The 14,251-nt window shown below is 43.8% G+C and overlaps 1 protein-coding gene across 1 annotated transcript in view; it reads right to left on the bottom strand.

The window, feature by feature from the left end:
- Positions 1 to 12,299: 12,299 nt before the first annotated feature.
- Positions 12,300 to 14,251, bottom strand: part of LOC121568884 — a 69,330-nt gene continuing 67,378 nt past the window's right edge. The window contains exons 23-26 of the mRNA XM_045220841.1: positions 13,927 to 14,151; positions 13,477 to 13,606; positions 13,165 to 13,330; positions 12,300 to 13,037 (exon numbers count right to left, since the gene is read on the bottom strand). Coding sequence (XP_045076776.1) covers positions 12,778 to 13,037; positions 13,165 to 13,330; positions 13,477 to 13,606; positions 13,927 to 14,151 — 781 coding nt within the window. The 3' untranslated portion in view covers positions 12,300 to 12,777. The remainder of the gene's footprint in view (positions 13,038 to 13,164; positions 13,331 to 13,476; positions 13,607 to 13,926; positions 14,152 to 14,251) is intronic.

The following is a 14,251-nucleotide window of genomic DNA, read 5'->3' as shown; positions in this document are numbered from 1 at the left end:
CCAAGGTTGGTGATGTATTGCCAATTATGTGATCCTTCCTTAACCCATAGGAATTCCCACCCAGTTGACTAATTCAAAATGGTGAAAGTCCTCAACGGCGCTGCCCATGCTAATACAGGCTTTTGGGCACTAGAGTGGTCCAAGTCTATGGCATTAGAATACAAATCCTTGAGAGGACATTACATTCACAGGTAAGGCTAAACACACTGAGAACTGACAGCTTTGTTTATGACTAAAGTGTGGAGTGAACAAACTGTGTTCAGATTCAGAACACTAATACTGGAGGCCAGGCAGAGAAACCCAACAACAGTAAGCATTAGAATTCAGAGCCTGACCTATGAATATCGCCATGTCTGATGCCTATGCTAAGAGTGAGTGTCTGTGTCCCAAATGGCACCCTATCCCCTTTATAGTGCTTTACTTTTGACCAGAGCCTGCATCCAGTGTCTCCTATATAGGATGCCATTTGGGATGCATCCAGTCTCGCCTAAACCCTAGTCTCGCTCGAAGTTGCCTGGGGGCGAGGTAACCTATACCCTGACTGTAGCCCGTTCGGCTCTGCCATCTATTACAGAAACGAATAATGACACAAACTGAACACATACAGGGGACAGGGGACATGGGACAGGGGGACAGGGACAGGAAAAAGGGGGCATGGGGCAGGAGGACAGGTGAATAGGGTAATGGGAACAGAGCACAGGACTGGGGAAAAGGGGACAGGGCACAGAGGAAGAGGTGACATGGGGACAGGGGACATACATCTGCATTGCTTGCTCTTTGGGGTTTTAGGCTGGGTTTCTGTCTAAGCACTTTGTGACATCTGCTGATGTAAAAAGGGCTTTATACAGTGGGGGGGGAGTATTTAGTCAGCCACCAATTGTGCAAGTTCTCCCACTTAAAAATATGAGATAATTTTCATCATAGGTACACGTCAACTATGACAGACAAATTGAGAAAAAAAAATCCAGAAAATCACATTGTAGGATTTTTTATGAATTTATTTGCAAATGATGGTGGAAAATAAGTATTTGGTCACCTACAAACAAGCAAGATTTCTGGCTCTCACAGACCTGTAACTTCTTCTTTAAGAGGCTCCTCTGTCCTCCACTCGTTACCTGTATTAATGGCACCTGTTTGAACTTGTTATCAGTATAAAAGACACCTGTCCACAACCTCAAACAGTCACACTCCAAACTCCACTATGGCCAAGACCAAAGAGCTGTCAAAGGACACCAGAAACAAAATTGTAGACCTGCACCAGGCTGGGAAGACTGAATCTGCAATAGGTAAGCAGCTTGGTTTGAAGAAATTAACTGTGGGAGCATTAATTAGGAAATGGACGATATACAAGACCACTGACAATCTCCCTCGATCAGGGGCTCCACGCAAGATCTCACCCCGTGGGGTCAAAATGATCACAAGAACGGTGAGCAAAAATCCCAGAACCACACAGGGGGACCTAGTGAATGACCTGCAGAGAGCTGGGACCAAAGTAACAAAGCCTACCATCAGTAACACACTACGCCGCCAGGGACTCAAATCCTGCAGTGTCAGACGTGTCCCCCTGCTTAAGCCAGTACATGTCCAGGCCTGTCTGAAGTTTGCTAGAGTGCATTTGGATGATCCAGAAGAGGATTGGGAGAATGTCATATGGTCAGATGAAACCAAAATAGAACTTTTTGGTAAAAACTCAACTCGTCGTGTTTGGAGGACAAAGAATGCTGAGTTGCATCCAAAGAACACCATACCTACTGTGAAGCATGGGGGTGGAAACATCATGCTTTGGGGCTGTTTTTCTGCAAAGGGACCAGGACGACTGATCCGTGTAAAGGAAAGAATGAATGGGGCCATGTATCGTGAGATTTTGAGTGAAAACCTCCTTCCATCAGCAAGGGCATTGAAGATGAAACATGGCTGGGTCTTTCAGCATGACAATGATCCCAAACACACCGCCCGTGCAACGAAGGAGTGGCTTCGTCAGAAGCATTTCAAGGTCTTGGAGTGGCCTAGCCAGTCTCCAGATCTCAACCCCATAGAAAATCTTTGGAGGGAGTTGAAAGTCCGTGTTGCCCAGCGACAGCCCCAAAACATCACGGCTCTAGAGGAGATCTGCATGGAGGAATGGGCCAAAATACCAGCAACAGTGTGTGAAAACCTTGTGAAGACTTACAGAAAACGTTTTTACCTGTGTCATTGCCAACAAAGGGTCTATAACAAAGTCCTACAATGTGATTTTCTGGAAAAAAAATTCTCAATTTGTCTGTCATAGTTGACGTGTACCTATGATGAAAATTACAGGCCTCTCTCATCTTTTTAAGTGGGAGAACTTGCACAATTGGTGGTTGACTAAATACTTTTTTTCCCCACTGTAGGTCATGCAAAAAGGGGACAGGGGACAGTGAGACAGAAGCCTGGGGACAGGAAAACATAGCGAAGACAAGGTGGCAAGAGACAGGATGCCATCTATTACAGAAACAGAATGTGACCTAACATGCTTGCCATCCTATGTAAAACATGACCTGTTCTTATGAATGATCTCAAGCATTTATGAAGGCTTCATTAAGCTTTCAAAGTTATAGTTTGTTTAAAGTGTGACCACAGAAGCTAATGACACACAGTCAAACATGCAGGGGGGACAGGGTATAGGGAACTAACACTGACGTTTTCCAACAGGTAAATTATAAGTTGCTCCCACAATAAGCCCTGGGGCCTCATAACTGTGGCATACATTTCACACTAAATATCTGTATGCGCACATACAAAAATATTGAGATTTATCAACTTGGCGCACACCATACATAAGCATGTTTCCCATTATAAATCAGACCTGTCGTAAAACAAAAGTGCGTGTGAACAAGCATTATAAGGCCGCCTGAAAAACGCCCATAATTCACATTTTATGGTGACAATACGCCCTTATTTGCTATATACTTTGGAAGTATTGGAATCAGGCCAAGAGAGTAAAAGAAATAGCAATTGCGAACTTGATCAAATGTCTTTGGAGGTGTTGGCAGAATGTTTTCTGTTGCAGTGCCATTTTTCTCTATTTGACCATGTTTCTGAAAGACAAAAAACATTTGCAAATTGTTGTGGACCTGTAAACAGATCGTTTGAATTCAATAATGGTTTGCATTTATTTTTTTCCCCAACCTAAATATGCTGCACTGCCCGCGAATTCTGAAACATTGTCTACTCTGAAAAAATACAATACAGTTGGCCTACTGACAGTACGCACTTCCATGCAAAATGTAAACGGTCTGTTCACCTGTTAAATTCTACTTTATGTTATAAGCCGCACTCCCTTTCGGATTCATAGCCTAGAACAAAATACTTGAAATAGCTTATCTATTTACTACTGTGACTTGGGTCCAATTAAATGAAAGATGGGAGGAATGGAAGCTTATACTAACTTGTTGTAGGCCTACAGCAGGGGTGTCAAACTCAATCAGCCAAGAGCCATATTGAGAAAAAAAACAATGAATTCTAGGGCCAGACATCGACTATTATGTTTGTTTTTACAGACCCAAACTGGCCATTGTTTTATTTGAAACAATATATTCCTTTATAATGTCCACATATGTACATAGGATGCTGTATATAGCATTTTTAACATATTAAAACAAAAGAGATAAATAATATTTGTCCAGCCTTTGCTGCTATGCTTGCAGATGTGCATAATATGCTGCAAGCCTAATCAAAAAGTATTTAATAACCCTGAATAACAAAAACGTAGCTAGGTTGTTGTAGCTTTACATTTAACCTTAAAACATGTTTTTCATTTTTTTTGCACTGCATGGATCGCCGTTGTGGTTGAACGCAGCATTGCTGTATGGGGCACTCATAATGTCTTGTAGATTGAGTAGCCAGCCTAGGCTACTGCTCAAATGTTGCTGTAAGAGGCCTACATGCATAGCAGCGGGAAATAGGGGTACTGCAGGTGCTGCAAAAGTAGTGAAAATAGTTGCCTTTACTATCGGACCGATATAGACGTCTGTAGCGTAGGCCAAAAAAAATTGTCAGCATCTCCACTTTGGCAAAAAAGTAGTTGGATAATTAAGCAATAAGGCACGCGGGGGTGTGGTATATGGCCAATATAACACGGCTAAAGGCTGTTCTTACGCAAGACGCAATGCGGAGTGCCTGGATACAGCCCATAGCTGTGGTATATCGGCCATATACCACAAACCCTCAATGTGCCTTATTGCGATTATAAACTGGTTACAACCGTCATTAGAACAGTAAAAATACATGTTTTGTCATACCCGTGCTATATGGTCTCATATACCACGGCTTCCAGCCAATCGGCATTCAGGGCTCGATCCACCCAGTTTATAATTAAGAACAGTATCTTGCAGGATTCAATAGTTGGAATTGTAAGAGTTGTTGCCCTGTCCCCTTCTATGCGATTGTCATTTTAATGGAATCCAGAAAGAACCAAACCCTGTCCTCTAACATTTACATCAAAAGGTGGGTCATGGGCAGACACGAAACATCCACATCAAATTAAATATTTTTCTTGATCAAATAATATGGAAAACAATCACTTTTTGTGCAGTATTAATTTACCATCCTTACACACACCACTTAATGTAAATGTACATTACTGTATTGTACTTAGGCTGGTCATCTAGATTTGTACCTGTAGACTTTCCTTCACCATGAAGAAAAACAATACACAATACAGTAATTATTTTAATAAATTGAGACATCAAGTGGTTTGCGATGTGATGATGCGGCTCAAATCGAATCAAATTGTATTTGCCACATGCGCCGAATACAACAGTTATTCACCTTACAGTGAAATGCTTACTTACATGCCCTTAACCAACAATGCAGTTTTAAGCAAATAAAAAAAGTGTTAAGTAAAAAATTGATAAGTACAAAATAAAAATAGCAAATAATTAAAGAGCAGCAATAAAATAAAATAACAGTAGGGAGGCTATATACAAGAGGTACGGTTAGTCGAGGTTGGTAAAGCATGGCGCTTGCAATGCTAGGGTTGTGGGTTCAATTCCCATGGGGGACCAGTATGAAAATGTTGCTCTGGATAAGAGTGTCTACTGAAAATGAATTAATAGACCATTTCAGTTTTCACACAGAAATAAGTTGCATTTGCAAAGTATTTAAAGAAACTGGAAAATATACTGTATATCAAACAAGTATCAGATTAACTGTTTTGTACAGATAATTATCAGACTCAAGTTACAAATGCTGGTAAATACTCAAATACATTTAGTTAAAATTGTTCACAAAAGTAGTGCACTGGGCCTTTACTAGTCCTGTATTAGCGGACCAATATAGATGTCTTCAGCACGGGCATAACCCCCCCCCGTCCCCCCGCCCCAAACTACTTCCCGCGGCTATGCACTGAAGTATCGGACATATGTTTTTTAAAAAGCACCCGCGAGTACCAGTCACGGCAAGTGCCGCTGGCTGCTGGCAAGCTTTCTTTACTTGGACATTCATTGTAACCTTTGTTTAACCAGCTAAACAGCTGCTATTAGAGAACATGTGTTTGGAGTTACCGTTGTAGTTAAAAAATAAAATAAAATAATATTGGTCGCATACACATATTTGAAAATGTTATTGCAGGTGCAGTGAAATGCTATTATTCTATGTTAGAGTTTACACTTCTTCCAATTATAATGTGGGGACTGGGAAGGTTGATTACCAAGTCTATTACTTTCCATCACCATGAAGAAAAACAATGCACAATACAGTAATAGAGTACATTGAGACATCAAGCGGTTTGTGATGATGTGGCTCAGTTGGTAGAGCATGGCACTTGCAATGCTAGAGTTGTGGGTTCGATTCCCATGGGGGACCAATGTGAAAATGTATGCACTCACTACTGTAAGTTGATCTGGAGTGTCTAGTAAAATGATAAAGGAATGAATAGACCATTTCAGTTTTCACATAGAAATAAGTTGATTTGCAAAGTATTTCAAGAAACTGTAAAACATATATCAAGCAAGTATTTTTATATTCCACAAGTAGTATCAGACTCAAGCTACAAATGCCCCCCCGCAAACAAATCGCAGCACCCCCACACTACTTCCTGTGGCTATGTCTATATGTTTCTCCTTTGCATGGTGTTTTGCTGCAGGTTTGGTTTTTTGGTTAATAGGCCTAAATTATCAAGCTTTAAAAACTGAAGCCAGACTGTACAATTTTAGTAGCCTAGCTAGGACTGTGGCATGTGTCTGGACACTTTCCCTCTGCTGCGCGCGTTAAATGGGACACACAAAAGCAGCGCAATTGATGTTGAATTCACCAATGTGAGCCATCAGACTGTACTTTCATAAAGTAGATGACTCAACTTTTGACTCATTTATACTAGCTTGTGTGTCCTATTGTCCTTTAGTAGTCATTTATACCTGGGTGTGAATCCTTTATCGTATAACTTTTTGACAACAACAAAAAATGTGTCGCGGCCTATATGGAAGCGGGCTTAAATGAATTGACAACCCAAACCATTGCATGGGCCGAATTCGGCCCATGGGCCTTGTATTTGACACGTGGCCTATAGGCTATTTCTACCTGCATAGTAATTTATACCCCCGTGTGAATCCTTTATCTTATAACTTTTTGACAACCAAGATGACATTTTCTGTAGGCTAGAGCAATGACCCGTTGGCACCAACCTTGGCGTTGACCAGGCTGGGCAAGGATATTCAGCCTACAACACATTTAAACTTTCGGTCCGGTAGAAGTTTCCGTCAGTGTCATTAGCGATGATATGATTGATACAGTGCATTATGATACAGAAACTACTCCATTTATTTTCTTTTGAGAGAGATACCAAGATGACAACACTTCAAGATTAGACACATTTCTACTCAGACAGATCTTTTTTTTGTCCATGAATGTTCAAAGCAGCAGAGTTACAAAGAAAACTTTGAAGGTGTCTTTGGTTGATATGGCAGAAGAGAACACAAGAGGGGTTATTGAAGATGAAACGTTAGGGTGACTGCTTTTAGTTCTTCTCTCCCTCATCTCACTGCCTCTCTACTAAGAGATGCTATGTGTGCCAAATGGCACCCTATTTCCTATATAATGCACTACTTTTGATCAAGGGTCATAGGGCAGTAGTGCACTAGATTGGGAATAGGGTACCATTTGGGACATAGATGGGAGAGAGAATGATCAATGATTATTTTTCAATCACAAATCTATCCTGGTTTGTTATATGGCCCTTCATAAAGTGTGTGTGAGGTGAGGTGAAGTCTAATTCAGAACGGAATGAAGTTACGCTGTGTTTTCAATTACAGACTCCACTTTATAGGCTTATCTACTAGAGGACAGAGTCTCCGCTCTCATCTACAGTATAATAACAACTCCTTTCAGGACCTGTACAAATATTTGCAATACATTAGCCTCCCTCCAATATAGTTTCAGAATTTAGAAATGAGCCGATGGCGAAGAAAATTAAACCATAATTCTAATCTTTCCCCAGCACGTTGTTGGAGCATGCAGCTACATTTTAATATGCAACATTAGGTTATGATTTCTTTTTTCTTCTTTGGTGTTCGATACAAAAGAGGGATGAGGACGATGAAGGACGGACGGATGCCTCGAGTGCGCTAATGAAATGTCTGAGGTCTCAGGAGAGAAAGAGAGGAGAGGAAGGAGAGGAGAGAGCAAGGAGAGGAAGAGGAAGGAGAGGAAAGGAAGGAGAGGAAGAGGAAAGAGAGGAAAGAGAGAAAGGAGAGGAAGAAGAGAAAGGAAAGGAAGGAGAGGAAGGAGAGAAAGGAGAGGAAGAGAGGAGAGGAAGAGAGGAGCGGAAGGCGAGGAAGAGGAAGAGAGGAGAGGAAGAGAGGAGAGGAAGGAGAGAAAGAGAGTAGGGGAAGAGGAAGGAAGGAGCGGAAGAGAGGAGCAGAAGGAGAGGAAGAGGAAGGAGAGGAAGAGAGGAGCAGAAGGAGAGGAAGGAGAGGAGAGGAAGGAGAGGAAGAGGAAATAAGGAGAGGAAGGAGAGGAAGAGAAAGGAGTGGAAGAGGAAGGAGAGGAAGAGCCTTCTTCTCCGGAGGCTTTCAGCCGGTGTAAAACTGAGACCTGTAAAGAGGTGTGATGTCTCGGGTACATTCACAGCCTGGTCTAATCTGAAGGGGAGAACAGGGTGTGTCCCCCAAATTGCACCCTATTCCCTACATCAGGGTTTCCCAAACTCGTTCCTCGGGACCACAAGGGGTGCACGTTTTGGTTTTTGCCCTAGCACTACACAGCTGATTCAAATGATCAACTAATCTTCAAGCTTTGATAATTAGAATCAGCTGTGTAGTGTTAGGGCAAAAACCAAAACGTGCACCCCTTGGGGCCCCGAGGACAGAGCTTGGGAAACGCTGCCCTACATAGTGCATGACCTTTGACAAAAAGTAGTGCACTATTCTGTATAGATAGGGCCAGGGGTTTTGGGGCACTTTGCTTTACCGTTATTTCCACTAGGTTTTCTGCAGTTAGAAAATCCTAGGAAATGTTATTTAGTTGACTGTCTCTAATCAATCAATCCATGTCTGGTGGTGAGTGTGTGTTTTGTGGGAGGATTGCCTAAGCCTGGGAGGTGTAGCTCTGCGAATCTTAAATTGCACAAAGCCTATTATTTGGCAGGGTATACTATTTGAAGATCAGTGATTCTACATCTCTCTTTGTTCAAGCTGATCCACTCTAATGGACTCGGAAGTTGTAGCTTAAAAGGGGTAATTTAGGAAAAGTTAAAGGGGTGGCGAATTTGGGGGTAACCCCGACCGGGACTCGAACCCGGATCCAGCGACTGTCAAGCCAACACCTTAACCGTACGCGAAGAGGCTTGGACTCTTGGCGTAACGGTTAAGGTGTAGGCCAAGAGGTTCGGATCTCTTGGTGTAATGGTTAAGGTGTTGGCTTAACGGTTGCTGGACCCGGGTTTGAGTCCCGGTCAGGACTACCCACGAATTCGCAAAAACATGGTTGGTTTAATCGACTCTCCCCTTTAACTGCTCCTAATTGACACATTTTTAGCCACAACTTCCGAGTCTGTTGGAGTGGATCAGCTTGAACAAAGTGAGGTGTAAAATCACTGATCTACCATTTAATAGTATTCCCTGCCAAATAGGCTTTGTGCGATTGAGTTGCAGAGCTACGCCTCCCCTGCCTTAGGCAATCCCCCTGCCAAACACACACAAATCAAATCAAATTGTATTGGTCACATACACGTGTTTAGCAGATGTTATTGCGGGTGTAGCGAAATGCTTGTGGTTCTAGCTCCGACAGTGCAGTAATATCTAACAATTTCACAACATATACCCAATACACACAAATCTAAGGAAGGAAGGAATTAAGAATATATACATATATGGACGAGCAATGTCAGAGCGGCATGGACTAAGATACAGTAGAATAGTATAGAATACAGTACATAGACATGAGAAGAGTAATGCAAGATATGTAAACATTATTGTGGCCAGTGATTTCTAGTCTGTCTATAGGCAGCAGCCTCTAATGTGCTAGTGATGGCTATTTAACAGTCTCTGATGGCCTTGAGATAGAAGCTGTTTTTCAGTCTCTCGGTCCCAGCCTTGATGCACCTGTACTGACCTCACCTTCTGGATGATAGCGGGGTGAACAGGCAGTGGCTCGGGTGGTTGATGTCCTTGATGAGCTTTTTGGCCTTCCTGTGACATCGGGTGCTGTAGGTGTCCTGGAGGGCGGGTAGTTTGCCCCCGGTAATGCGTTGGGCAGACCGCACCACTCTCTGGAGAGCCTTGCGGTTGCGGGCGGTGCATTTGCTGTACCAGGCAGTGATACAGCCCGACCGAATGCTCTCAATTGTGCATCTGTAAAAGTGTGAGGGTTTTAGGTGCCGAGCCAAATTCCTTCAGCCTCCTGAGGTTGAAGAGGCTCTGTTGCGCCTTCTTCATCACACGGTCTGTGTGGGTGGTCCATTTCAGTTTGTCAGTGATGTGTACACCAAGTAACTTGAAGCTTTCCACCTTCTCCACTGCGGTCCCGTCGATGTGGATAGGGGGGTGCACCCTCTGCTGTTTCCTGAAGTCCACGATCATCTCCTTTGTTTTGTTGATGTTGAGTGAGAGGTTATTTTCCTGGCACCACACTCCCAGAGCCCTCACCACCTCCCTGTAGGCGGTCTCGTCATTGTTGGTAATCAAGCCTACTACTGTTATGTCGCCTACAAACTTGATGATTGAGTTGGAGGCGTGCATGGCTACGCAGTCATGGGTGAACTGGGAGTACAGGAGTGGGCTGAGCACGCACCCTTGTGGGGCCCCAGTGTTGAGGATCAGCGAAGTAGAGGTGTTGTTTCCTACCTTCACCACCTGGGGGCGGCCCGTCAGGAAGTCCAGGACCCAGTTGCACAGGGCGGGGTTCAGACCCAGGGCCTCGAGCTTAATGATGAGCTTGGAGGGTACTATGGTGTTGAATGCTGAATGTGTCCTGGGAGGGCAATGAACAGCACTCTTACATAGGTATTCCTCTTGTCCAGATGGGATAGGGCAGTGTGCAGAGTGATGGCGATTGCATCGTCTGTGGATCTATTGGGGCGGTAAGCAAATTGAAGTGGGTCTAGGGTGGCAGGTAAGGTAGAGGTGATATGATCCTTGACTACTCTCTCAAAGCACTTCATGATGAAAGAGGTGAGTGCTACGGGGCGATAGTCGTTTAGTTCACGCACAACCAGACATTGATTGTGTCAATTACAGAACATTTCCTAGGATTTCCTACCTGCAGCAAAACTAGTGGACATTGCTGGAAATACCGGTAAAAGCAGTGCCTCAAAAAACTCCTGGCCCTACGCACACACCCTGTTCTCCCCTTCAGACTAGGAGCAGAGGAGGAGAAAGAGAGGAGAGCAGAAAGCAGGAGAAAGACAACAAAAGGAGGTGTTACTGCACTCTGCTGCTGCTGGGCCTGTAATTTAGCAGGCTGTATGGGAGCACAGTCAGTCCTGACCTCAGTGTACGTGTGCCTGTGTACTCAATCAGCCCGTCAGCTTCGAAATTAGTTTGACCTCAAATTTCTCTCAGATGGAACATGATGATCAGCTGTTAAACCAACATCGTCATCAGTTTTTATCCAGTACAAAAAGGCCTATACATTGGTGCAGCACAATGTTAACTGGAAAGGCCAGGGAAAATCTATTGGGTATTGGGTGTAGGAGCTGGGAAATAGCAGTTAAGAGGTTCACCTTGACCTCAGGCACATTGACAGGTGTGTGCGAGTAGAATAGTGATTTACCCTAGGTCCTTCAGACTGGCGAGGCTGGGTCCTAAGGGACAAGAGGAATATTAAGAGGAAGCAAGTTACTGACAGAGTTATCACACACACACACACACACACACAGAGAGAGAGAGAGCAAGAGAGGGGGGAGAGAGAAAGAGACAGACAGACAGATGGAGGGGGAGAGCGAGATGAGACAGAATATGTGTGAAAGACAGGAAAACAAAGGGAAATTAGATAATGGAGCCAGAGAGACAGAGAGCCAGCCAGAGAGCCAGCCAGAGAGCCAGCCAGAGAGCCAGCCAGAGAGCCAGCCAGAGAGCCAGCCAGAGAGCCAGCCAGAGAGCCAGCCAGAGAGCCAGCCAGAGAGCCAGCCAGAGAGCGAGAGAAATAAAAACAATTCTAAGGATGAGCAGCTTCAACTACATTCTGAAGAGTTTCAATCCTTCACACAAGATAGTCTACTATAAACAATTGACTGACAAACCAAAGAGATTAGTATTACTTTTATTACTTTACAAACAAAAACAAACCAAAAACAGCCTTGCCACCTGCAGCATTGTAAACATGATCATTTTAACACATTTATTTTTTACACACGTGTCTAAAACTATGACAGGCAAATATTCCACAAACATAATTAATTACTCGATGACTTTATTTGGCATAAAATAAATGTCCATAAAACCCAAACATTTTAATATCTGAGGTATAACACTGGTCTGTTGTGTGGTCAAATGTGCAAATATGCTTGAAAAGCTTACCCTGCAATTATTTGTGCCCTTCACATTTTTCCATAAAAATGGCCTATATTCTGTGCAATCAAGTGTCCTGTGTTCCCTCTACAGTGTAAACAAAAACAGCATTAACAGACTAACACTAACACACAGTGTGGCATGGAAGATGAGACACAAACAAATAAACAAACATTATAGCATATTTCAGAAAGACTTAAAGGTAGACTCAGCGAAATAATGTGTCCACGAGCAGCCCCGCAGATATTGAAATGATGCAAGACCTCTCTGTCACACACAGTATCTGCGCATGTGCTTGCTGGTAGCCAGGGCACCAAGACAGCGGAGAAGTTGAGCCTCGCGCTTCAACGCTCTTAGTTGTTGCGGAAATTGACCCACTATGCTGTTTACTTTCTGCATCTACGTCATGTCGCTGAGTCTCTTTAAATGAATGTGAAAGTAAGTGGAAAATTTGATTTAGAAATTGCATAGAAATATGTGCATGGAAACATTCACCAAAACTTTAAACACATCATCAATATATTACTATACTCTATGGACTAGAAGGTATAAGGAGATTGTCTTTTGAGCCTGCTTTTAAGTCCATGACTAGGCTTAGTCTGTGTTCGGGAAACTGGCCCTAAATAGTTTAATGGTAGCGATATTCTCCATCTTGTTTGTTTGAGATACACTGGACCCTTGACTGCCACTCAGTGAGCAAACACACCTTGCCATCCTCTCGATGAGAGATAGGTACCAGTTCTGACCGGTCCTGTCTAAGCTATAGTTCATTACAGTGTGTCCAGTCCTCTAGTCCTTGATCAGTGACCATTCAGACGTTTGACAAGTGATTAATCAGACAGGCGGCCTCGGAGGAGCAGCTGAAATGTAATTTCCATACTTCAGCCTGCTGCGGAGGAGGACATGAATTAGAGCCAGCAGATGGGACACCAGCTCCAGCTACCCCCCCTACCTCACTTCCATCAGCTCCAGCAACAGCACCTCTTTCAGGGTGACCTCTAGGCTTGTCCCCCCTCTCTCCCCTGGTCCTCCAGTCCTGAGACAGGATGATGTCCAGCCTGGTTGCCCCACCTAAGACCATAACATAAATAAGTTATTAAACTTTTCTGTGTTATCGTTGATGAATTTAAATAAACTGTATCCATATGTGTGGTTGAATTGTGTTTTTAAAAATGGTCAAATAAATCAAATGAAATACCTTCATCCCCGGGTCCATCTCCACCCACACCGGTCGAGCTCCCAACCCCGTCTCGGACTATCACACAGCGGACGTCAGAGCGGCAACGGAGGGTCACCCCCTTGAACTGGGCCTTGCGGGAAAGCAGGGGGACGTGGCGCGGGGCGGAGTGGAATACTGCATCCTCCTACATGAGTGAGTGAGTGAGTGAGTGAGTGAGTGAGTGAGTGAGTGAGTGAGTGAGTGAGTGAGTGCTTTGCGCATGGCATCATCCTACATAAATGAATGAATGTATTAATTTATTAATAAATGTATTTGACAAAATTAATGTACCTGCACCAGTCCCAGGTGTGTGTCAGTGAGGAGGAGCTGGGCCGAGGGGTCAGGTCTGGGGTCAGGGGTCGTTGTCACACCAACGCTGGTGTAAAGCAGCAGCCTGACCTCTCCTAGATGAGGCTTCTCTCTGAAAAGACTAAAACATTTTAGTTTATCCTATGTTCTACTCATTATTTTATCTTCTAAACTGGATAATACAATCCCTTTTATATCTCTTTACCTCTTATCTGCCCACTGACTTGCTTTCCCTGAAATACAGACACTGAATAAAATAAATATAGAGCTATAATATTTGAGCTATCCTTTCAAGACCAAGAAATACTACTACCTGTCCATGTTGCTGTGTAGGAGGTAGACCAGGTCAGCTAGTGTCGTGGAACTGGCCAGACAGCCTGAGACCACCACCACTACTACAATAATACTACTATATTAATACGACTACTATACCTGTTCATGTTGCCGTGAACGAGGTAGACCAGGTCAGCTAGGGTCTGGTGGAACTGGCCAGACAGCCTGAGTTCAGCATTCAGCAGCAGGTCAGGTGCCTGGGCCTTCCAGTCCAGAGACAGAACCATCAGGTCCTCCACCAGGAGGGGGTGTTGGGACACTCGCTGGTCCCCGGGACAGAGGACACCAAGCAGGGTGTGGGTGAGGGCCTGGGTGAGGGTCTGGCTGTGGGTTTGGAGGTAAAGGGTGCAACTGAAGCTTTGTTTAAAATATACACATGTCTTAGTAAACCACACGAAGACATAACCTACTTTACAATCTACTT

Source organism: Coregonus clupeaformis, chromosome 1 (genome assembly GCF_020615455.1).
Source record: "Coregonus clupeaformis isolate EN_2021a chromosome 1, ASM2061545v1, whole genome shotgun sequence".
In the NCBI taxonomy this organism is placed as follows: domain Eukaryota; kingdom Metazoa; phylum Chordata; class Actinopteri; order Salmoniformes; family Salmonidae; genus Coregonus; species Coregonus clupeaformis.
This window is presented reverse-complemented; position numbering and strand designations above follow the sequence as displayed.